Source organism: Rhipicephalus sanguineus, chromosome 9, assembly GCF_013339695.2.
Source record: "Rhipicephalus sanguineus isolate Rsan-2018 chromosome 9, BIME_Rsan_1.4, whole genome shotgun sequence".
Classification (NCBI taxonomy): domain Eukaryota; kingdom Metazoa; phylum Arthropoda; class Arachnida; order Ixodida; family Ixodidae; genus Rhipicephalus; species Rhipicephalus sanguineus.
The window spans coordinates 17,480,390-17,505,915 of record NC_051184.2 but is presented as its reverse complement, the minus strand read 5'-3'; the positions used below and the strand labels follow the sequence as shown (position 1 = coordinate 17,505,915).

The 25,526-nt window shown below is 43.8% G+C and overlaps 2 protein-coding genes across 3 annotated transcripts; one reads left to right on the top strand and one right to left on the bottom strand.

Annotated features, from left to right (window-relative positions):
- Nucleotides 1-857: 857 nt before the first annotated feature.
- LOC119404671 (membrane-associated tyrosine- and threonine-specific cdc2-inhibitory kinase) lies at nt 858-20,645 on the bottom strand. Of its 2 annotated transcripts, none has more exons than XM_037671270.2 (13): nt 20,407-20,645; nt 19,578-19,692; nt 18,563-18,660; nt 17,349-17,633; nt 13,154-13,276; nt 12,295-12,386; nt 11,202-11,308; nt 10,971-11,116; nt 9,238-9,397; nt 8,219-8,336; nt 7,176-7,244; nt 4,672-4,769; nt 858-1,826 (listed from the first exon to the last, which is right to left on the bottom strand). In XM_037671270.2, exons 1-13 carry the CDS (start codon nt 20,473-20,475, stop codon nt 1,819-1,821), a joined length of 1,488 nt encoding a protein of 495 aa, XP_037527198.1. In that variant the 5' UTR covers nt 20,476-20,645; the 3' UTR covers nt 858-1,818. The 2 variants fall into 2 exon arrangements, with proteins under 2 accessions (XP_037527198.1, XP_037527197.1); XM_037671269.2 differs by having other exon boundaries at nt 859-1,826; nt 4,697-4,769; nt 20,407-20,644.
- A 1,448-nt stretch (nt 20,646-22,093) lies between these two features.
- Nucleotides 22,094-24,535, top strand: LOC119404670 (GPI mannosyltransferase 2). Its single transcript, XM_037671266.2, has one exon. It carries the CDS (start codon nt 22,205-22,207, stop codon nt 23,321-23,323), a length of 1,119 nt encoding a protein of 372 aa, XP_037527194.2. The 5' UTR covers nt 22,094-22,204; the 3' UTR covers nt 23,324-24,535.
- The last annotated feature ends 991 nt before the right edge of the window (nt 24,536-25,526 follow it).

Below are 25,526 nucleotides of genomic sequence, written 5' to 3'. Positions count from 1 at the left end.
TCAAGATTTGAATAGCAGTAGGGTGCAGGTTAGAAGTGGTACAATATGTTACAATTTAAAAGTTACTATACTTAGCGCATATAAGCCCATATAACACGATTTAAACTTAAAAAAAAAATATGTACGCTTAGCTTTGAAGTGTGGCTTCGCGGCAGTGCAGATTTCTCCTGTAAAGGTGGTTTCACGGTACAGCAACCTGACGCTGCAGTGAAACCACCTTTACAGGAGGTTATGTGCGGTCAAACATTTCATTTCGTATACTTCGCAATTTCGAATAATATAAATTTGTATCGATGCGAATTCGAACACTGTAATATTCGTTCGAATATTCGAAACACCCGAATATTCGCCCATCCCTAAATCTGACATCAATTTCAGGTTAATCCCCCAGAGTGGGCATGAGACTACCTTCGCTCGATAACACCTATATATTGTTTTCAGCTGAAACCTCCAACTCAACAAACTTCTTCACCAAGCATTACATGAACTCAGTAAGCAATATGACCGATTTGAGCCAGCTGTATCAGAGGCTTGAGTATACATTCACATCAGATGACCTTCAGCTCTAAGAATTGTGCAAAACCTGAACCTTCATGACAAGATCAAAATCGGCCGTGGCCAATGAAAGTTGAGCCAAGGACTCCTGAATGCACAAAGCTACATGGGTTTGAGCGAGGTAGCCAAATCTGATAATAAGCTGAGCCAAGGTCAACCATTGCAAGATCACTTGCTGTATCACGTTTCGTGAACACAAGGTCACCTACACACAGCAACAGATGCTAAGGTGCATATAGGTAGCAAGCAGTTGTGCGCATTTAAACAAAGACATAGTAGTACTTAGATTTATGTGTGGTAAATAATGAACAGAAATAAAATATTTAAAATCAGTTTATTAAGACTGGTTCCCAAATCAATGCAATATGTACACAATGTACTAAATGTGTGTTACACAACTAGACACTGAGCAACGCAATGTCACTTCCACTCTAAAATGACTTGTGAAACAAGCTTTCAGACTTCCATAATACAATGTCAAATGCCTGCTTGCCATTACGGACACCTCTTAATACAACATAGTCCAAGAACAAAACAGATTTTGACTGACTACAACCGGCTCTTTGACTACAACAACATGCTGCTCAATATATTATGCAGGGTATAATACACAAATTCAATACAAATACAAAACTAAACTTACAAGGATAAAGTGGTCCCACAGAATAAGACAAAATTTTAAATAATAAAACTGACAGTGTGCTTTAATCATTGACATTGCTGAAATTCAATTAAGAAAAACAACTAAACAACACTAAAAATTACTTGAGCAAGAGTGCTTGCTGAACATCAATTTATGATTATATAATGGTTGTCAATAACTTTAAAACAATCTGTGCTGTAAACGTCAAATGTAAAATATGAGCAATGCTTACAGCCTTGTTAAACATGGTAGGGAATGCCACTCAAATGCAATAAAACACACAAAAATGCAACGAGCGCATGAAAAAAAAAAAAAACTGCACAGTTCTCACAACATCGATATCCTGCCAACAGCTAGTTTTAAAATACTGCCATGTAGACAAACAATACAAAATGTGTTCTTGTGGCAAAGTGAATGCAACAATAAACTATAAAATGCAAGTAAAATTACAGAAAAAACGCGCATAAACATTTTGTAAATGCTGCCGATATAACAGCTGCAATTTCATTATGTACAACACTAAAACACATTACTCAGTTGACTAGCTTTAACAAAAGGAAGGGTGGACACCGGACAGCATAGTTTACAAGGAGTCCTCGCCACTTGAAAACACCTTTTCTTCATCTGCCTATAAAAAAAAAGTATGATAAATAAAGCACACACAGAAACACAAACTGAAAAAACATTTGCATGGTTAAACATAACAGGCAGCGCACGTGAAGATAAGGACCCTCATCGATAGGCTGGAAAAAGTGAAAAATCAAGCAGTTAGATTTGTTGAATAGCCAATTCATTTTCAAGTATTTCCTAAATAAAAATGGCACTGCGATGGGAACCATTAAAAATAAGGCAGAAGCTCCAGCTTAAGTTTCTTTGTCGTATTTATAATAATGCCATTAATCCCCACGAATACCTCTTAGAACTAACATATGGCTCACTTCGACAAGATAATTCATGCAAAAAATATTAGAATAATCCGTTCAAAACGCACACCTTTGGTAGCTCGTTCTGAGCAAGACACTATTGAAACCTGTTCCCAGACAATATTGTTAAGATAATGAATGTTTTTTTCTCTTCCCTGTGACAATGTCGGCATGATTGTAATTATTTGCCCAAAGTGGTTCTATTGTTTAGAAGTATGGTCTGTATAATCCTGCATAATTTGAGTTTTTGTTCTTCATTACACATCTTGTACAACAACCTATTGCTATTTAGTTCATTTAGCATATTTAGCTTCAATATAAAGTTTGTCTCTAAACGCTGTGTTTGGCAAACATCAACATCACTATGAGGCGATAAAAAGAGTAAGATTTGTTGATGTCTCAGGAAAAAACACGACCACTACCACTGCAAAACGCTGCACAACTATTTCCTATTGATGAGCACGAATAGCGTGCTAAACAAATATGGCTCCATTATGTTTTAACAGTGCCCAGCTACAAGTTTTTCTGTTTGTACTCCCATCAGGTAACACAACCACTGCATCTGTTGATGTGTAATTATAGGTGTGCTCCCGAAAGAATGAGCAAAGAGTGGGTCCAGTATGGACAGCAACAATTAGCATAAAGTGAAACACATTTTCGAAATGACTACGCAGTGTGCAATGCCTGCATTAAATTGCAATTTCAAAGCAAAATTACTTTGACACCTGGGTTCGGTGTATGAATATGTTGTCACTATATACTGCCGTTCCAGAACTGCAATTAAAAAGAAAATAATTATGGCAGCTTTGCACTAGTGGTGCCAAGCCTGAAGGAACAGCGGAGCTGGCTGGCCTTCCTTGTTTCTTTTTCTCGCTCTTTCTATATTTCTATTTCTTGCTCAGTTTTTCTACCTCTTTTTCGAGTGTTTCTCTCTATATATGTTTTTATTCCCTTTATTTCTCTATTTCTCTTTCTTTCTATCACTTTCTTTTTCTTTCACGTGCTCCACTTCGCTGAGCAGAGTTTTCGTTTAACGCTTGCACCTGCTGTACTCTAGTGGGGCTCACCCAATTCCTGTGGCGCATAACTACCTCTGGTTTCCTGTGGACACCAAAGGTTTTGTGGCCGGCTTAAAGGAGTACTGACGCGAATTTTAAAAATTTTCGGACTGTTGCTCTAAATTAAAGTACTGGTGTCGAGAAACCTAAAACGAGTATTGTGGTGCCTGGGAATGCATCGTATATAATTTAATTACCGCTACCTTAAAAAGACACTTTCGGTTTCGATATCGAAGGGGCGGATTCTCAGTGACGTTTCATAGCAGTGTGATGTCACGGGCATGCAGAAACTTGCGACGTACTAGTGGCAAATCCGTTATCTGGTCGTGGTGCACATAAACAACAACGAGTGAATTATCGCCCAGTGACACTGACAGTGATTTCTACGATTTAGGCTGCATGCAGGACGCAGAACTCGCAGGGGAACTGTCTTGACTCGTCGAGATAATGTCCATTTCAGTGGAGCTGGCTTGCAGATGCTCAGCGACAAAAACTTCATAGTTAAAATATTTTATACGTGCTCTCCAACTCCGGTGTGTGGACAGTGTTGACACTGCATACCAAGGAAACGAAAAATGTCCCTTTTGCGATGTCTCAAAATTGTGTCAGTACTACTTTAAACAGCTCTGCTGTTAGAATACAGTAACCCACATCACACATTCCATTACTGAAACTGCCACATGCGAGCCTGGTGCAGCATGGTGCTAAGCCCATTCTTGCACCAAAACTGTGCTTGAATGCACCACACCATCTCAGATGAGTTACAACACTTACAAGGCAACTTTCCTGCACTGCAAAAGTTTATGCACAACAGTGCTGCAGCCCACCCTTGCCGCAGTTGGGTACAGTGTTGCGTTTCATGTGTTCAGCCAGGGTAGCTGGTTCAGCTTCAGCAAAAACCTGTGCTGAATGCTTGAGGCATGCTTGCAACAGAATGTACTGGAATCTAAAGTGCACAAAAGATTAGAGGAACTACAAAGAAATCCAGCCCATGCGCATACCCAAAGGGAGGGGAGGGGGCGTCTAGATGTCATTAGGCTAGATGTGGTGGACAGATAGCTCAGTGCCAGCGCACCACAGATAACTAGCGAAGCCCTTTTCAGCTTCTACTGAATTATTAGAACACGCGCTGGGGTGTAAAAAGATTACGGGTAGTACCGATTGTGATCATCAGTGCAATCATCATCATGAATAATGATCCAAAAAGGAAGAGCCCCACTGAAAAAAAATCCTGGATTCTTGCCTGGTCCAACCTCCTGATGGAGGTGTCTTCAGAAGACGAGCACATATGCACCAGCATAGGCTACACACTTCAATTAACTGCAGCACAGACTGCTCGCACTGGCCCGTTGCATGAATTTTTGCAGCACAGAAAAGCTGCCAGGCAGATTTTGCAACAATTCTACAGTGAAAAAGGAAGGAAATTTAATTTATGCTTTGATGACCTGGCAGAATAGTGGGACTTTGACAAAAATGCTGTTGAGTACTGCACCTGCTATAAACACCCCATTACTCACTGGGAAGAGGTTCTTGACCGTTGCATCATTCACACTCAGATTGAAAGGCACTGGCTTGAAGGAAGAGTTCAACCTGAAATGAACCCAGTTAGTGCATGTCACCGTCTTCCCAGTATGGCAGATACAAATGCAAAAAAGCCTGCTCCTAGCAACTACAACAAAGATTTCTCTTTTTTCTTTCTCGTACATGTGTGCCAGTGCTTTCTAGGGAAAACTAACAAGGGCAGAGCGCTTAGCTTGAAGTGCATTCAGACAACTATAGTTGGATACAACTTTAGAAATCAGCGGCATTTCCTCCTCAAAGGCGGATGAACACAAGCCTGCACCAATGGGCGCGCACTCGGGACTGACGTCATGAGCAGGACGGCCGGTGGCTCCACCTTTGGGGAACATCGGCGCGTGCACGAGCGGGACTATTTCTTTAGTTGCGGAGGCGATCGGCTGCCGCGCTTCGGTTGTCTGGGCCTTCTTAAGTTGTATCCGACTTAATGAGTTCTACAAGGGGAAGAGAAACAGACTACTAGCCCAGAATTAAGCACTGCTGTATCTTAGCATGCTATCTCGTGTGAACTCTACAAGCATGCAATAGCATATTTCGATTGCGATTGACAAGCGAGTGTGTGTAGCTGTCAAGACGCCTCAAAGTGACGTTTCCATACCTAGTACCCGACAAACATCCGCATTCGTGGATGATTCCACATATAACGCTTTAAAAAGAATGCATGGCGAAATTAGCATGATCAAATGCCTGCGTTAGGGCACTATTGTATGTGTGCTTCTCATGTGCCGAAGTATCTTTTTGAGAGGCACTGCCACGTGATGCACATGCCAGGCATCCGATTCCTTCGTTACAGCCACTGCTTGAAGATGCTGTATTACACTGCAGTGCCTGTATTTTTTCGTGTTAGAGCTCCACCAAAAGCAGGATGGAGACAAGAGGCCAAGCAAATCACAGGAAGGCCTACTTGACCTGAAGTCTCAACCCTGTTCCAGAAGTTGCAGCTAATGCACACTGATCTTGCACACAATTCGAGCAGTCCATAACATGGTCTACACACACCTGCAAGCAGTTTGAACATCAAAGAAATGCTTCCCGTTTAAAATCAGAAATCTGTGGTATATAACAGAGGGTGGCGGGAGAGCACTGATTTATAAACTTGACCTCAAGCAATTTTTTTGTTTTTGTTGCACATGCACGCTCATACTTCCTGACAAAGATGTATTTTATAGACAATGATTTACAAGGCATACAAGCAGCACTAAACTTGTAGCACCATTGTAGGAGAGGACTCCTTCAAAGACACTTGTCTCTTACGATAACCAAGTACCCCTCTGACACCCGTTAAGCACTGGAATACTTCCAAAGGAAGGTTCATAGACTGATGAGCAAGACTTTCTCGCAAACCATTTTAAACAGGACAATAAAACTTTAAAAAGAGTAAATTTATAAGCTTTATGAAAAATATCAGAAAGTATGCAAGTCTGTAAATTCAGACACATAGTGCAGCTCAATTAGTGTACGTTAACAGGCTTGTCATTCCCAGCCTTGACCTGTACAGAAGACCTGCCGAACTTACGGTGGTAGCCTAAATGACACATTGGGGTTCAATCTTGGGAGGTGTGGACACAGACACTCATATTTATGCAAAATTTAGCTCTTGAATCCTGGAGTCTAAATCGTGTTGTCTTAAAAAAAAAGGAAGGCAACCTTATCTATAGGGTTAGTGGTCCCTTGCAGCCAATGTTGCACAGGACTGGTGTTCTCGCAAGCAACTTGAAACCCCCCCTCTGCCGAGCACTGCGCTGAATGTGCACTTGTACCCATTACAATGGCAGATACCTGCTGGCAGCTGCTCTCTGCCTCCTACAGCAGTGGTGGATGCTCAACCATTTCACCAGGCTGGCTGTGGTGGGACAAGAGACAATAATAATAATAATAATAATAATTGTTGGGGGTTCAACATCCCAAAACCACAATATGAGTAAGGGATGCCTTAGTGGAAGGCTCCGAAAATTTTGACCACCTGGGGCTCTTTAACATGCACCTAAATCCAAGTACATGGGCCTCAAGCATTTTTGCCTTTTTCGCCTCCATTGAAAATGTGACCGCCGCGGCCAGGATTCCATCCCGTGACCTTCAGGTCAGCAGTCGAGCACCATAACCACTAGACCACCATGGCGGTTAGGCGGGACAAGAGACCTTTGCAGATCTTCATGGGGACAACTTTCAAGACGAGTACCCAAACACAACCAAGTGTCTGGTTGGGATGCCTCTCTACCCGTTAGAAATATGCTGGTGGATTACCAAGTGCCATACGTATTGGAAGCGGATGCTCTACCACTTCGCCACCTCTGCTGTTTTGCATAACACTTTTACAGTGTTCAAATGCCTGCAGCACTGAATTTCTACTCAAGTAATTTTAGTAGAAAAGTATGCCAACAAGAGTTTTCTACGAACGCAGAAATGAAGCTCACAGACCTTGAACTGCCTGTTGGTGTGCTGTGCAACCGGTAGTCATGCTTGTGCTGAAGAGGCTCGAGTGTCAACCTGTTGGGGGAGAAGAATACACTGTCGTGGCCCCCACGCATTTTCGATCATGAAAAAATTTAGGCAATTAATTTTTCCCGCAATTCTGGCCCCGAAGACATGTCTGGATATCCATGACCATCATCAGCCGGCGCTACTTTTATGCTCCCATCAGGACAAGTGCCTCTCCCCACATTCTCTACCTTAACACGCATTCAGCTGTTGCAAGGCTACGACTGCTAATAACCAGTTTACGTCACACCCCTCAGTTCATTGATATCCTCTACTGCATTACGCATACCTTGAACAGTTACCTATTCTACACAGTATACGGCCTCATTTCTTACTTAACTAGAATAATAATAATATCTGGGGTTTAACGTCCCAAAACCACGCTATGATTATGAGAGACGCCGTAGTGGAGGGCTCCGGAAATTTCGACCACCTGGGGTTCTTTAACGTGCACCTAAATCTAAGTACACGGGCCTCAGACATTTTTACTTACTTAACTAGAATATCGGTTAAACATTGTTTGCTCCATAAACTACATTGCCACCTTCCTCTACAGTTTTCCCATCGCTGCACATTGCACCTTCTGCATCACTGTGACGCAGTCCTTGAGCTTTAGTAAGTATCAGCAGAATGCAGTCATTTTACCTTTCTTCGTTTCAAGGATAGCTGCCCATTAAGACTTGGCAGTACTTTTTGAACACACACACACACTAAGGCATTTACCCCTTCACCCGTTTGTGGCACGAAGTCACTTTGTCCATTGAAAATGTAGTTTCAGCACATTTCTTGCATCTTCAGAATCCTAAGCGTGTAACCGCACACCGAATCAATGTTTTTCAGCTTAATAAATCCATGACTGTTTGCATCTTGAACTATTCCAAAAGACCTGTGGGGTTGTTTTACTGTTGAAACATGAACCTCGACTTAAATTCACAATATAACAAAGCTTTCCACTGCAAGTATGACTGACATTTCAGACAAACCTTTTAGGTGAGTACTCGCCATCCCACAAGCCACGTTCAAAGCCACTCAAGTGTATCCCAGAGATGTCTTGTTGGTCTTCAAGTGCACAATTCAGAGAGGAGTCTCCGAATGTATCGTCTGAAAGAAAAAAAAAATATATTGTCTAAGTCGATATTAACTCAGACAAAACCTCGTGTCCAGAAATTAACGACAATGCACAAACAGCACCTGCATCTACAAACTGACTGAAATGCTTACATCTCAAGGACACTTAAATGCATCCCTTTTATAGCTTCCTCCAGCTAGGATTAAAGCTAAACTGAATACAAACACGCCCCAACTTGCATTTTACACAGACTGAGTGCATGATGGTCAAGAGTAATCCTATGCGGTCATAGGGTGGTCCATACTAATCTGAAGCACTCCACTACGAGGTCTCGTGTCAATTTTGTTACCAACTTTGTTAGCACCAATGCTTTCTTGGGTTCTGACCCCAACAACATGGAGTCACCGTGGAGGCAATAAAACCCGCAACCTTGCACCCGACAGCAGATTTGTCCCGACAAAATTAGGACATGTGGCAGAACAACATAGTCTCAGTTTTAGCAAAGAGTCTCAAAGGGACGATCTGTTCAGAATTCTGTGCATTTTAATTGTTTGTATAGATTGCCTAGAAAAGCAGCTTTGATGGCAACAGAGTGAAATAAAATAAGTGGTGCATCTGTGTAGAAGTTGTGAAAGATAATCCCCTGGAAAAAACCGGGAGAAAAGCTTCAAAATTAGCCAGTAAATTGCCCTGGTTAATTTCCCCAAAGGACTATGGCTTTTTGAATACCTAAAAGAGCTGTAACACCAGGTTGTCATTAAAGCGATTATGACTAAATTTAACACTTTTCTCACCAAGGTAACAACACCAGGAAAAAGCAGCCACTAGTGCTGAACCAACCATGGCAAGTAATACATGAAGGGCTATGGATGTACATCACGGAATAAAAGTTTGCAATGCCGTAGCCATGCAGACCAAGGATTAAGCACCGACCGTCTGAAAAGTGGTCGATGACTTGCACCTGACGGGAGACACTGGGATGGAAGGACGTGAACAAAGTCTTGATGCAGGAAAATGGAACCTTCCAGGTGGATTCCAGGAATGAGTGCACCCAGAACCAGGTCACTAGCAGCAGGTCCTGCACCCAGGCGATCTAGAGAGCGGAAAGTGTAAATGAAGACGTTAAAATATGTTCACAACCGAGAGCTTTGAGAACTTCAACAGAGCAAAGGCTCGTATTTCCGAAAAGTAAATGTAGTGCTTGCAGCCCAAAATGCAGGGAACAGTTGAGACGGTGATCACGTACTGTGAAGTTCCTAGCAAGCGCCCCCTCCAATTTCACTGCTAATTTCGCACTTTCACACTGTTGAGAAAAACGCGCAGCCACCGTCTCGGATTTTGGTGCCATTCCGGGAAAGCGCCTTCCTCCTCCACTTTTTAGTTATCCGCTGGCATGACTGCATTGAAAGCAGAATTATTGTAATGAAGGTAGTTTGGCATACAGCACAGTTGATGCACAATAAAATGAACACTATCCTATAAGCCACACAATATAAATACAATTATAAAATTTTCAGGAACACGCTTTTCTACAGCGAGTATTCTAGTGTTACGTAGCTAAAGCAACATTGCAAGATCCAAGGAAGTGTTGCTTACAGTGAAGCGAACATTTGTTCATGTCAAGATATCTGTTCTGGTAGCATAATGTTGGACAATAAGCAAAAGCAAAGTGGCCAGTGGCTGGGCTGGCCTGCAGTAGGATAGCCTCCGATTGGAAGTGTTACAAATGTGTTGTTTAACTCTTCTATTTGAAAAGCAAAATGTTTAAACTTCATTAACACGATGGCACCATCACTGCATTTCCCATTTGTCCAATTACACTGAGCTACGCTGTGAGAGAGAGTTGATGCATTTTTGATATACTAAACACCAGAACACTCATGTTCACCCTCTGGTATGTTTCAGTCCTTAATACTGTATATGAGAACCTTTATACAGGCACACTTGATACATGAGCATAACAAACAGGGATTCGAAAATTTATCAGATGCGACGTAGCTATCTAGTATAACAGGCACTACTGTTTTCACTCATTTCATTTGAACACAAGCAACATATGCCTGGTACTCTGTCCCTTCAAGCCACGGCATTTTCCTTGACCACAAATTAACCTTCTCGAAATGTAAATAGGATTATTTCCCGACACTCAAAAATTAAGTTTATCAGTTTCTTGAATAATGTGGCGAATTGGGCTTGTCGAGACATACTATATGCAAAAGACTGCAGCGGAAACAAAAAGCACTTGTCCTGCTCCATCCATGTGTGTGTGTGTGTGTGCGCATTTTTTTATCTGCACTGCAATCTTTTTCAGTTGTCGAACTCTAAGACGAGCCTTACCTATATATCTCTCTCTCAGGCAGACAAATGTTAATAGTAGCGTGCACTTTGATCATTACGTCGCAACACAACGAAGAGGCCCAGACCTGGTTTCATAAGACACTCCTTTATGAAATGGAATAATAACTGTTGGGATTTTACATCCCAAAACCAAGAGACGACGAGGCACTCCGTAATGGAGGGCTCCAGAAAGTTTGACCACCTGGGGTTTTTTTTTAATGTGCACCTAAATCCAAGCACACGGGCCTCCATCTCGCCTCCATCAAAATGCGGTCCCCGTGGTGGGGATGCAATTCTGCAACCTTCTTCATGAAGTAGAGAAGGCTCACCGCTCTCCTTCGTGTCACATAGAGCCTTCGCCAAAGGCGCACCCTGCGGATTTCAGGCAGGGCCAGCAGCTGGTTAGCAGTGATCCGGTGCTTTGGCTCTGGGTGCATCATCCGTGGGATCACGTTACGCAACTGAGGAGAGAGACCTGCAAAGGCAGAAATGCACACTCTTCGACAAGAACAACAAGGGCAAGGCTGAATTGAAAAGCACACACAGAACAAAGTACATACGTTGCGCAATGTAGTGCGGCAGAGTTCCTGATCTCAAAGCGTGCCAGTTGTCACCTCGACTGGGTAGCTCCAGGTCGCAAGCCAGCTCGAGTGCTGTGATGCCAAGACTGGCAAAAGCAGACAACAAATAGTGGATTTGCTCGTTTGATGTGTGTAAAAAAACCTAGAGGAGAAAAAGGGTTTCGTAGTGCAGCGGTCATGTAAATGTAACGAAACGACTAAATCCGGGGTCTCAAACACGTGGCCAGTGGCTTCACAAGGAATAAGATGTTCGAGACTTTGCTAAATGGTATTCTGATTAACTCGCCAATTGCAATTAAAACTCCTCTTTTTGGGTAAGCTACACAGACGGGACTGGTCTCAAGCTTTTTCTTTTTTTTTTTTTTTTGCGAGGCAGCCCATGCAGTCAGCCTGTGTTGAAACATATCCGCGAAACAAAATCTCCAAGTTCCGGAATCGCCGTCCAGATTTGAGTCATACTGGAGATCGGTATCAATATGTTTCTCAAATCCTAAAGCCAAATCCCCTTTGGAAATAACCCCTATACGAGATACGGGAAAAGCCTTTGATGTGGCAACGTTCCCTGGCATTTTGTTCATAATTCTTGTGCAAATAAAAATACAACCCTTATGTATAAAAACAAAATGGCCACCATAGTCCGATATATGTCCCCCCTTGCGATTTTTCTCGATTTACGGCACTACTGCATAGTACGATGGTGGTAGCACGCCTGAACTGCATGGCTCTGGTACATGTCCAAGGCATTGTGGACATCATAAGGCTGCCAGAGTTGACGAAAAACTGTGTCAGCGTGAGCCAGAACTGCGCTGGAATTATTCTGCAATTCTGTAACTTAAAAACAAACTTTATCCTTTTCATTAGTGTTTCATTCATTTAGGCTTTACCTTCAACCCAACTATATGGCACATATTGATTGCTTCTGTCTTATTTTTTTCTTTATGCTATACTGCTTTCTGTTTAAGAGACTTATGTATGAGCTTTAATTTTTTTGCCCACTCTGCAAAATACCTGCACTATGGTTGGCAGCATTGTCAAACAAATAATTTTTTAAAAAAAGACAAGTTAACGCTACCTGAAGATGTCTGCTGCCTTGGTGAAATTGCCCTCCATCAGCTCCGGTGCTAGGTAGCATGGGTCACCCTCAAGAGGGTCAGAGGAGTCCGGCTGCAAGACAGACACCAGATGAAGACGGGCCTATATTGTTTCAGAGAGTCCCAAGAAATTTAAAAAATCAACCAGATGACCAAATATACTACCAAACTTAAACATACCCATCTACCCAGCTGAAATCCATATTCCTTTGAACGCTAAGCAATTGAATCCAATTTTATAAAAATGGAAAAAAATCCCCAATGTTACCAACTAGCCATTTGAGCTAGTTGGTAACGATCCTATCTTAAATGCAAAAAAAAAAGAGGGGTGCAGTACAAAACAGGGACAAAAGAAGAGGATGACGACACAGGTGCACCTGTGTCGTCGTTCTCTTTTGTGCCCGTTTTGTACAGCATCCCCCCCCCCCCTTTTTTTTTGGAGTTGCAGCATATCACGATTTTGAAGAATCCACAGTAACACTCATCTCAAATTATTTGGTTGTGAGAATTCCTGTAATACCATTTGCTGATCTTATAAGCCTACTGAAGTCTAGTCTTCTACATCGCTGACAAAAATGGAATTATTTCAATAGGACAAGTACAACCAGAGATATCCCTGCTCTTAAACTGTGACACCATGAAACGCACAAAGAACATACGAAAAGCATTTCGTATCTTTGTGGTGGTTCTTTAATCTTTAATTTAAAGAATGATAAGCAGGTCCCATAGGTCAAACAAATTCTATATGCCAAGCTGGAGCAAAGGAACACTAAAAGTATTAGAGGAAATGTTTGGCTCCAAAGAGCAGTGTCTCAGCACCAGCTCTCATCCATTACGAACCTGCCTGAGGTCAAGGACAAGACCAAAGTCACCCAGCTTGTAGTAGCCATCTCTGGAAATGAAGATGTTCTCAGGCTTGATATCCAGATGGGCCAGGTCGTGGTCATGCAGGTGCTTCACACCCTGCAACAGCACAACATACACTGCTTGACCTGCTGCTTCGTCACTGCAAAGCCCCTTCATCAAAGAGCACCATTTGTGTACACATTGGTTCAACTTGTTTAGCATTGGGAAGATACAAGTCGCACACTGAGTGGCAAGTAACCAAATGCAACTCCAGTTCACTTTAGACTACACAGTCACCTATTAACACGCTCGACAATTTGGACAGCTCCACGGCACTGCTCATGCATCAATATCTGTTTATTCAAATCACTAAATGGCGATAATCACGCAATATGGATATACAGGACGAGACCTTCTGTGCATGACGATAAGAATGAATACAAAAAGTGGCAACATGTAAAGTTTCTGGGGTCTCTGAATAGATGCTCTCGGAACACATGGAGACAGTCACACCGTTGGGTTGAACAAGTGTATATTTATTAAACGCCGCTTTTACATCACGGCAAGATCGCCTGCAGAATCTAATACATAACTAGTAACACGCTTACATAATGCCAATACAATACACAGAAAGCAAACCCAAGCAACATAACTCATATACAAGGTACCGTGAATGCGGCGCCGCCAACGTTCTACTCACTACAAGGGGTCCATCGGAAACGAGCCGCGGTATCGTCTCCATGGACCCACCGCGGGAGACATCCGTTTGCGCACGCCGCTAAACCTCAAAGAACCTCGGTGTCTTTCCCTGCACGCCCGCCTATCCTTGTCCCCACCAGGCAGCGCTGCTGGTGCCACCGCGCAAGCACAGCGCCACCTCTCTCGCTCGGCGGCTGTTTAAGCCAACTGCAGTCTAATCCGCGGGACGATCGTGCCATGCGGCGAGAACGCCTTTACAGGGGGTGACAGCACCCTCACAAGCTCTCGATAAAGCTATTAGGGGACATGGCATCAATAATAAAATAACAGCAATTGAATGCATTAAACAATGCAAGGCTGTGGTTTAATCAATAGTTAAAACTACAAAAGTACATTTGTCAAAATGAATATGAAAGTGTGGGAAACAAAAAGAACACAAAGTGACTGAAAAAAAAAGAAGACTGAACACACTAGTACAAAGCTAAAGGTGGTTTGGAAGAAGATAAAAGAAAATGCTGAAGTTCTGTATGAAGCCTGCAAGCTTTCTGCAATTTTACCATGTGCCAGAATGCAGCCAGGAATCGAACCTGCAACTTTTGAGCAAAATAACATGCCAGTGCAGCCATCGCAATGGGTGAAAAGCCCAGTCCAAAACACTCTTTGGTGTGTCAGCTTCGATGAACAAAATGCATTTTGCAAGGAAAAACAGTACAAGCATGCAGTACGGAAACCCACATGGTGGAGAAGGTTTGTCAAAAGAAGAAGAGGAAAAAAAGCCTTCGACCAGTTTGTAGCATGAAGTCACAAGAGCGAGATTACTAGAAGAAGCTTAGTTGCCGATAAATTGATCCTGAACCAATTCATTTCTTGGATGGTCACCCTACCATCCAAGCTAACCAGAAGACTAGAGGATCACTGCGCAAGGCCGAATAAATCGAGAACTCGCAACAAGAGGACACCGAATAGAGCAATCCATGTGGATATCCTTCACACATTTGGGTGGCGGCATTTTTTTCCACTTTCAGGGTAGCAAACAGACACGAAGGGCAGGAGAATGAAAATTGACACATACAATGCCGAAGTAGCAAGAGACAGTATTCCGCTATCTTAACAGCCCGTTGACAGTCAGAGAAGAACTAGCGGTCTAGCCACTTTTACCACATAACGTCATGTGGTTGCAAAAGAGACTCACGCTGCAGCCATATCTGTAACGACTTGACTCTTTATTGGGCGACCCTTTGCCCAGCAAAACAAAACATTCACAGAACAGCGATAGCTACATGCATGATCAGCAGTCATCAAAATCTGATCTGTGGGTGAAGTGAGTTTGCTTTTGCCCTATGTGTGTGTCATTGTCGAGCCCAGCTATATACTGCTCGTGCTCACTTGATTTCTAGATTGCATAAGACTTTTTGCACCATGTATGCAATTTAGAACAATTGAGAACATTACAGTAGGTTGCAATACATTCAGGCACAGCTTGCACCAAGTGACACATAATATGAGTTAACGGCTATAACCGGTGAAGCCTAGTACAGCAAAAAAAAAAATTCATGCTGAATCACCTTTGGGAGTTGTCGAAGTGATGCACTAGAGTACAGCTTTACTGTAGGAAAGTCTGCTGCTGTGGCCTTCCCTGGAATGTTGCTTTTGGGCAGCATTGGCATGGTACCTTTTTTTTTTTTTTAGAGTTCAGCAGCGGCCTGAACGGGCCAATGAAAGACCCCCAACCTTGTGGTCATCGAAACTCGTGTTTGGCATTAAATTATGGCAATGTCGGAATTTCCCTATGCGTACAACGCTCCACGTTTTATTATATGTTGTCCTAGAGAGGGCTTTACTCCACCATGCCAAAATATTTCAACAAGGCCGTCATAAAATGTATTCTCATTTTAATTGTGTGTGTGTGTCAGCTACAATGCATTCATATGGTTAGTACACAGTCATATTCTGCAAGCATTCGTGCGTAGCCCAGTCGGTAAGACACTTTCCGTCCGAGCGTGTGACACCCGATTCGAAACCCAGTACCACCAAGAAAATTCATGCTTTATAGATTAATTTTTTGATAGCGATTAGTCTTACATGACAGAGGCATGAATAGACACCCAGATTTCTTGACGAGTCTGCATAGAAATTGTTTACACCTTTAAAAGAGAAAATTAGGTTGTACAGTCGAACCCGGGTATATCGAACTCGCCAAAAAACGTTTATTAGTTCGATATATGGCATAATTCGATATAGGCCCGCTATAGTATTTTGACACAATGGCACATAACAATAAGAAAAGTACTTTATTAATATGGTGGCTTACTTGCGTGCCCTACTTTGGAACAAAATAGTCCTGGATTTTCTTCTGTCAACGACTTCGCTGCCTGTGACAGCACGCACGCCTTCACGTTGTCCAACGAGTCGGAGCAGCCTTCCACATTCACGCAATAGCGCCGGACCAACGCAAGTGCACTAATCACTTCGGAGGATGTAGGCAATGGACCATCGTCAATTTCCTTATTGCTGTCGCTTTGGCTCGTGGTCGGCACGACGTATGCAACGTAGCCCTCACCTTGTAGCTCACCCATGATGGCGACATCCGTCCGCACTGATGAACTCGTCGAATGTCGATCCGTTGATAGCTCCCGGGAACTCAAGGTGCTCCTTGGAATTTTGTGCGCGGCGGCGACGTCGGACTTCTTTTCACCACGCTTGATCCGATTTATGATTTCGAGTTTCGCGGCGAACAGCAAATTCTGCCTCTTTGCACAAGCCATGACGACAGCGCGCCAATAAAGTTCACAGAGCACCAACAGGCAACACCACCAGCACGGACCACGCTGAATGAGGACTCGAGGAAAACAGGCAGCAGCAGGCACACAAGCATAAAGAAAGAAAAAATGGCGCTCACTTCTACCGCCTCCGCGCCTCGGAGAAAGCACGACGGCCTCTGATTGGCTGTAAGCGCTGCGAGCGGGCCAGGATCATTTCTTGCAGGGGGGTGTTCGCCCGTGCACAACCGGGTCTAAACCACTTTTTCTAGGGTGGCGCCGGCAGTTTTCCCCGCCACCGCGAGGGAAAGCCAACTTGCTGGGGCACTTTTGAGGCACATGGAGTTTGATATATCGGTTGTCGTTGCTATTTTCGTTCGATGTAACAGTAACTTTTGCTATATATTCTCAATGTAAATTTACCGTGTTTAGAAATTGTTCGATATACGGGATAATTTGATATAAACGGGTTCGACTGTAGCATAAAGTACGGTAACCATGTTATGGAAGAAGAAAGACTGAAAGAGACTGGAAAGATGTGTCTTCAACGTGAAATAAAGCGTAGTTGCCAAAGTGCATCTTTTTCGAGTCTTCTTTCATAACAAGGTTACTTGACGCTACAACCAAACTTGACCATGGAATACCCAGTAGCCCTTACTAGAACCCTTGTTCAGTTAAAGGAAAAACAAGTACGAGTATCGGTATGTCCATTGCATGCCAGCATACCGTACCAGCAGCAGGTCGACAAGGAACTCCCAGACGAGCTTCTCCGACAGGTTGTGGTGCTGCTCTGCATAGGCAGCCAGGCTGCACTTGCACAGCTCCGTCTGGATGTACAGCCGGTGGTCTTCCTCCCATGCCTTGATGAAGCGCACGCAGTGCGGGTGCGGCGGCAGCAGCTCATGCTTGGCGACCTCCTGCAACTTCAGCCGACGATCGCGCTGGCCCCGAAACTGGCGATTGGCCACCTTGACAGCATACCACTGGCCATCGTCCAAGCACCGCACCTTGTACACCTGCAAACACGGGGCGACAATCTTTATCAGGCAGAAGTCTGGGCTAGTCGGTACATACGTGTTAAGGGGTTAAAATAATGAAAAATATGAGAGACAGCTACAATGATACACACAACACAAGTGCTAATTTACAACTGACACACACATTACATAAAAAGCTATCGCTTTGCTTTATCGCATAACCATTTGAATGCACTGTGAACAAATAAGTCGGTCACCAAGTTGTTAATAGTAAATGTTGATAAAACCCACGCGGTACATTGGATTAAAAGTAAAAAATTAGGGTAAAAACATGACAGAACAGTGAACTTGAAGAAGGATCACTGTGCGAGGAGCCTGTTGTGTATGTCTGAACTTTTTTGGAACTAGGGAATAGCATTTTTTTTTTCACATCATGCCCCAAGCAGCACGCCGACAACTGCTTGAGACTGTCTCATCACATCCACCGACTCGAAGACCTCTCATTGCCTACTTCTCTTTGGCACAACGTAGAACACTTGTGTCAGTAAATTGCAGATGGCAGTTGCACCTTGGCAACTGCTGACAACCTTGAAGGCCACACGAGACTGGGGAGGGGGAGTCAACCAGCTCAAAGGAGGCACATGAAGGGTGTCCTTGAATGGAACAAGAGTTCTTTGAATGGCACCGACGGATTATGTCGACAGGGACAGGACAATTCCAAATGGAAGCACAGCAGCAAGAGAACTCCACAAAAGCAACCATCTGAAGGGCAGCTGTGCTTTAACGTACACCGTAGAATTAAAACTAAATTTGGTACTGTTAATCATGTTTGGCCCTGTCTGAACAAGCTGCCAGGAAGGGGGTAATTCAGATCAGGAACAGGTCAAAATTGCGCAAGCAAAAATAAAAAACTTTTCATCCTTTATGAATGTTATGAAGAATGCGAAAAAAAAAAAAAGTATACTTGCCACTCCGAAAGAGCCTTCCCCCAGTTTCTGGTCCACTTGAAAACACTGGTGCAGGTAGGAGGTGGGAGAGTGTTCATCATAGTGCTGGCTGTTGAAAGCTGTTCACGATTTGGCAGTCAAGTATAACTCCAGATGGACAAGCAAAACAAGCGTAGCTTTTTTTTTCTCAGTATACTGAACTTGGGCCTTCAGAAAACTGCACCAGACCTGCCTAATGAACCCAATATTGTTATTTTACATTTTGCCATGCAATGGAAGTTGTCCACTATAATGAGGCAGGTCTGCCATTGCATGAAATAGCAGTTGAGCAGGCACGTGTATATGAGCTCCAATGTCAACTCTGTTATTTCAGTCTTAGCTCTATGCATACAGTAGCTTCTCTTTTCTTCTTCGTTTTTTGTGTGTGTGTGTGGGGGGGGGGGAGTAAGAATGAATAGGAAATGATGGAGAAATAAAAGTTCTGCAATAACTGAAATACGACTGAGAATGAACCTGCCTGGGCAGCTGGACACCCAATCCACAAAATGAACACCCACCTTAACCCTGGTTGACCAGCCTTGTTCCCAAAATGCAGAAAAAGAAGCCGCACACATTTTTGTCGCCGCTGACGTAGTTTCTAATATGCAAAGGTATTTAAATGTTCACAATTTCCTTTTTCTTTACATTTTTTTTCTGCATAATTAGCTTTGAGCCTGATGTCTCAGATACGCAGTTCCAATGGCTTTCAGTCTGCAGTCCCTTTCATGCTAGGCGAAATGCCTGCTGAATGAACAGTTCCTCTACTCGGCTGGGTGCTGTTGCAGGAGAGATACGAAACAAACATTTTTGAAGAAAAACAGCACATAGAAAAACGTGAACACACATGTTCATTTGTGCACAGTTTTTTTTTTCAAAAATGAACAAGCACCAACTAGGCCAACTCGCAATATTGTTACGAAACAAACAGCTGCCACAATACACAAATCACATCTGAAGCTACGTGTGTAACAGTTGACAAACAAGGCTCAAAGGATACAGGATTCTGAACCGCTAAAGCTGACTGCCTGAGGTTGCCGAGGCAGGTCCAAGCGCCGGCTTGTTCTGTCTACAGATGGCACCCGTGGCAGCCGTCTTCGTCTGGCTTGGCTATCCTGTCGAGAGTTTCAATATGAGAGCAAGTAAACCAAGCGCATTTTGCTTTGAAAAAAAAAACAAAACAAAAAAAAAAGACAACTTTTACATCCAAGGTAGCGCTGAAAAGACACTGCTGCTCTCATGGAGAAGAGATGCCATTTCAGGAGGCCGGGGTTACTCCCCCCCCCCCCCCCCCCCAAATTTTCAATTTTGTATGTGCACTACATACACGCACACGAACAAACAGACTACTGTCGAATTTGAGGTATCAAAAAATAAACAATCAATTTTCAAACCAAGTTCCCATTTTACTACCCCTGAAGTTTTCATTTGAGCTTGCTGCCCGTACATAGTAAATTTGAAGCACAATATAATGAAGGAGAGTACTACGATGCCAAAGAGGCGAGATGGCACTACTTCACAGCTTAGACAGTTTCATTACACCAATGGCCAATGAAGTGTCAACGCAGATCGTTTCATAAACTAGACAAGCAAAAGTACTTGTCCAGTTTAAAGCCTGTATCGCCTTCGCCAGGTCGGCTAGTGCGTGTTTAGCGTGACCACACTGAATATATATAATCACCGCAGCTGAGGGTTGACACAGATGCTGCTTAATTCGATGTACTTGCGCGAGCAAAAGAAGGGGCGTTGCAACAGACGTCGTAGGCAGATAATTAAAATATGCGCGTTACATCCAAGCAACTGCGAAAACAATAAATGACACTGCATACCTTTTTCGTTAACAGCGGCTGAGACTCCTCGAAAAACACAGGGTCCGGTCTCGGCAGTATTTCACTCATTTCTTTCAGTGTTGTCGCGACCTTGGAACGCCGCACGACTATGCTTTGCGGCAGGCTCCCGAGAGCCTAATGTGGGTGGTCCCAGTCCGAACGCCAGTGCATGTCCACATGCTCACACTGTCGTTTAAATAAGTAGAAACCACGGGACTGCTGCTACCCTGCTGCGGCTCAGAGGCTGTGACGCGATTATGGATAGGCTGGAATTGGATCGGTACAAGCCTTCGAATTAAATCATATCAGTTGCGAAACTGCGCTCCCAAACCAAACCATGCCCATGGCCGATTCTGCGAGTAGCTTGCAGATTGTCGCGCCATCTGGGATCGAAAATATAAAACACTAAATTGCTAATTTTCTGCGTACGTTGCGTGCGTAACAGCGTTATAGTTGAGGCGAGCTATCTATTTATTTTTTGGTCAACAGATGACGCGACAAATAGCAGCAACCCCCCCCTTCCTCCCTCATCCCCCGATGTCCATCATTTCCCACCATCTACTCAGTTGGCGTATCTAGGAAAACATGATTAAAATTACAGTTTGCTCGGCTTCTGCTGGGCCTTTGCAACCAGCGACAATTAAAATTGATCGTTTGCAGCACAGCGGCTCCGTCATAGGTTTTAACATTTTTTGCTTTCAGTGTTTACTGCTTCCCCATGAGGTGTGATGAAGGAAACTTAGCGTGATAATTTGCAGAGCTTTTGTAGTGCTCCTCATCGGCGTTGGTTTTGCACACGGTTTTGCATACTCCATTGATAGAGCCTACTCTGATCCAAATCGAGGCGCCTGGAAAGCTGGTGGGCTTGGCCCGCGCTACCTTAGCCCGCGCCATCACACCTTGCCGATGATGACGTTCATAAGCGCGGTGTTTGTAAACACCGTGTAAAAAGAAATGTTGCGCTTTTGAATTGCAGAAAATGAATTCCAGCAGTAGTCGTGCTCGCGCTCTTTTCTCGTTTTGTGATATTCCTGCTTCAGGTGGGTTTCGCCACGCGTTCGGATCGCAAAATCGACAATCGTTGTGTTCTGAAATTTCGTACGCTCGAGTGACGCTTTTTCCCCTTTAACAGTGACCTCGCGAAACGCTTTTGAGTGGCGTTATTTGTGTAGTCAAAGCTGTGAGCCACACTGGAACTAGCGGACCGACTTACGACACCCGATTCCTGCATTATTTTCGCAAAAACATGTTTCTTTTGGTTACAAAATAAACTGGCTGCTTTCTGGAGCCAGAGGGAGCATTCAAGCTGTGTTGGTAGTTCCGAGTTTGGTAGACGCGCATCTTGTAATTTTCGCGTGTTCTCTTTTATTCATTTTTGATTGGCACAAACGTTGGGGCATTTTTCGCCAAGTACCGAGGAATTGCCGGTGACTCGCATGACATCGGTGATTATTATCTGTTGGTTCTCATTAAGATTGTGTCTAACAAAGAAAAAAACGAGCCCTTAAATTCCACTCCTTGGTTTATTTAATACAGGTTACAAAACCATCATCAAGATGTTTCCCTGTGGCGTCCAGAATACCACCTAAACAGTTCGTGCATGCGGTCTATTTTACGTTTTACTTTGGCTAGCGTTAATTTTCGCGTGACCAAAATAAAGTTAAACGGCGGCGCGTCCTCTTCTTGCCAGGTGGCCTTCAACTGGGCCGTGCCTGATCACAATGCGGACGCCTTCCGGTCACCCTGGCCCGCGAGCAGGGACCTGGGGGACCGGCTCGTCTCGTGGCTCTTCGGTGGCATGGCGCGCTGGGACAGCCAGTACTTCTTGCACATCGCCGAGCACGGCTACACGTACGAGCAGACGCTAGCCTTCTTCCCGCTCTATCCGTGGCTCGTCCGCCAGACCGCCGACGGCCTAGTCGACCCGCTCACCAATGCCTGCCTTTCGCGCCACAGCGTGCTCCTCCTCAGCGCTGTTCTCGTCAACGTGTCGTTCTTCGCCGTCGCCGCCGTGGCGCTGCACCGGCTGACGCATCAGCTCTTCTCAAAGGAGCACGCCGACGAGGCGGTCCTCTTGTTCTGCTTCAACCCGGCGTCCATCTTCTTCAGCGCCTGCTACAGCGAATCCGTGTTCGCAGCCGTCAGCTTCTTGGGCTTGCTGTTGCTCGAGCAGAACAGGCCGAACCTGGCGACGTTGTTTTTCTGCCTGGGCGGCCTTGTTCGGTCTAACGGGTTCCTGTCTGCTGGATTCCTGCTCTATTCTGGCTTGGTCTGTGGCTTGACACCTGTGAGATCCGTCTTCCGGGCATCATTCTGCATCCTGCCATTCCTTTTGTTCCAGTGTTACGCGTGGTCACTGTTTTGCATACCCGACTACTCTCAGCGATTCTCTGCTGCAGTCCTGAATCAGGCGGCTGAGTCTGGGTTCAGGCTGGCAGGGCGCAATGCTTCGAAGTGGTGTTCGAATCTTGTTCCTTTTTCCTACGGATACGTCCAATCACACTACTGGGATGTGGGCTTTCTCATGTATTATCGCCTGAAGCAGCTGCCCAATTTCATTCTGGCATTGCCAGTCGTCATAGTCGTCCTACATTCGTCGGCCTCTGCTCTAAAGCACTGCAGTGACAGACGACACATTCCGTATCTTTTGCATGTTGTTGGTTTTTTGATGATCACAGTTCTCTTTGCAAACGTTCAAGTGGTGACGCGGCTGATTGCTGCCTCAAGCCCGGTGTTGTATTGGACGACATTTCTCAGTTCCAACAGAGTGGAAAGAAAGTTTCGCTCTGTTGTCTGGGCCGACGTTGCAGTGAACTTGTGGCAGAGTGATATCCATTCTAAGCGCATCATCACCTATTTCGTGGGCTATGCAGTTTTGGGAACAGCCTTGCATGTGAATTTTTTACCGTGGACATAACTAAGTTAAGTTGGATGACCTGTCAAAGAATTGTGATAAGTTTTACGTCATGATATGTTTATACCTAAAATGCCAGAAATTACACCTTCTTACTTCATGTACTTACATGTCACTATTCCTAGCTGACATTTTATAATCAAGGTCAACTTCACTGATAACGAGCCAAACACATCTATGTTTGACACTACAGGATATATTCAGCAAACTGAGTTCTGCAGTAATTTTCCATGAATGTTAAAGTATCCCTTTTAATTACAGGTTAGACTATAACCCTGCTGACACTTGTACTACATTTGGCAAATCAATTCTGCAGAATCCTGCTAGGTTGAGTAAGGGTTACGAAATAAAAAAATGCCATCCACCTGAATGTTTGTTCTACTTTTGTCAAGGGCTTCTATTAAAGATTACCCTTACAGATCGTCTTTTTGTGATGTCAACATTTGTGCCAATGATAATTGAAGGTCATTGTTGACCTGAATAGGAGACGTCACTTGACGAGCTGTAGTGACTTGATATCAGAAACTTGCATGTTGCTTGGTCGAGTAACAAAAGTATGTGTTCCTTAGCCTGTATCCATTTTGATGGAATCTAATACCTATTGATGTTTGCTGTTGTTCTTGGTCTGGTCAAAAGCCAGCCACACATGGCATCTTTACCTCTGTGTCTGCATCTTCACCAATGTGTGTTTGTATGACAATGATATATGCAGTTTATTACGCAGTCAGTATACAACTGGTGTGCATTGCTCTTGCTTGGCAGCCATTTATGTGAATTCAGCAAACTGTCCTTAGTTTCAATATATATTCCATGGTGAATACTACAGTGGTTTCCAGCTTGTTTAAAAGGGCGAGATGGGCATGTTGGTACATCCTTTCAAAATGCTGCGGAGCTAAAAACAGACAAGAACGATAAAAGATGCACTTGTCCTTGTTATCTTGTTTCGTGCTTGTCTGTTTTTATCGCTGCGGTATTTTCCAGCTTGTGTTTTATGTGTTTCATGTGTGTCTATATTAAAAAATGTGGAATTGTTATGAAACAATGACTACTTATAAGCAAGCGGACTGTAGTGAACATTCCATGTTTTATGTGCCAAAAGGCTCAGCGGAGCCGAAGAACATTCTAGTCGTTTCCTCTCAGTTGCCGGTATAGCAAGGACAAATCAGTGATGGTGATTGTCCCGATATGTAGTTGCAAATAAATTATTTTGTAGGGTGTTTTGTGGTATGTTGCATGAAAAAATCACGATACATAGATATGGGAGATGCTGCACGGGCAAGTATTCCTGAAGCAATGTAGTACCGGTATCATGGCATTACAGTAACCTTTCCCAATGACAAACCTAGCCCAAAGCACACTAGCAGCATACATATACACCGTCACATTTAAATGCGCTCGTGAGTTTGGAAGTACTAAAACTAAATCAAATGCGAGCTTGAACAGGCATAGCTGAACTGACCTCATGCATGTGCCTTTGACAACGTCCTTCATGCAGGACCTCCGAGCTGCATTGCAAATAAATCTGTGACAATGGTCACAATAAGCACTTTGTCACGATCTGGCTGGTCTGAGTATGCTTTGCTAACAGCCCTGATCACAAGAATTTTCAAGTAGTACCATCTAAGCAGCCACTAACAGCTCTCAACGTGAAAGAATGATGCCACAGGTGCGGGTTGCCAAGGCAGTTGTTTGATCTAGTTGGTTGATATTCATTTTACATGGCGACCAGTGCAGATGAGGAAACAAGTAGCATCGTATTCCTGTTACTGTCATGCTGTCATCCTCGCTGCTCACAATGTTGAACCGACTAGCCCAGTTTTGGTTTCTTGTGCAATTCGTTTTGCACTTCAACAAAGCAGCACATAGATGAGTATGCTTGTCTGCAGGCACCTGCTCCCACCTGAAGTTTATAGCTTGAAAAAGACAACATTGCACAGAGCAGAACCTGCAAAATGCTGCCCTGTCACGTGATAGCGCATATCACAGTGCCAGAACCACAATATGATTATCAATATGATTCTCATGTGGTCGTCTTTTTTAGCACAAAAATCAAGATGCTATGTATTCACCAAATCACCCAACAACAAGTTCTTATTGATTATTAAGCCTTGTCATAGCGGAAGAATCCAGAATAACTTTGACCAGCTGGGGTTCATCTAAATTTAAGTACACAAGCATTTTTACATTTCGCCTTCTTTGAAATGCA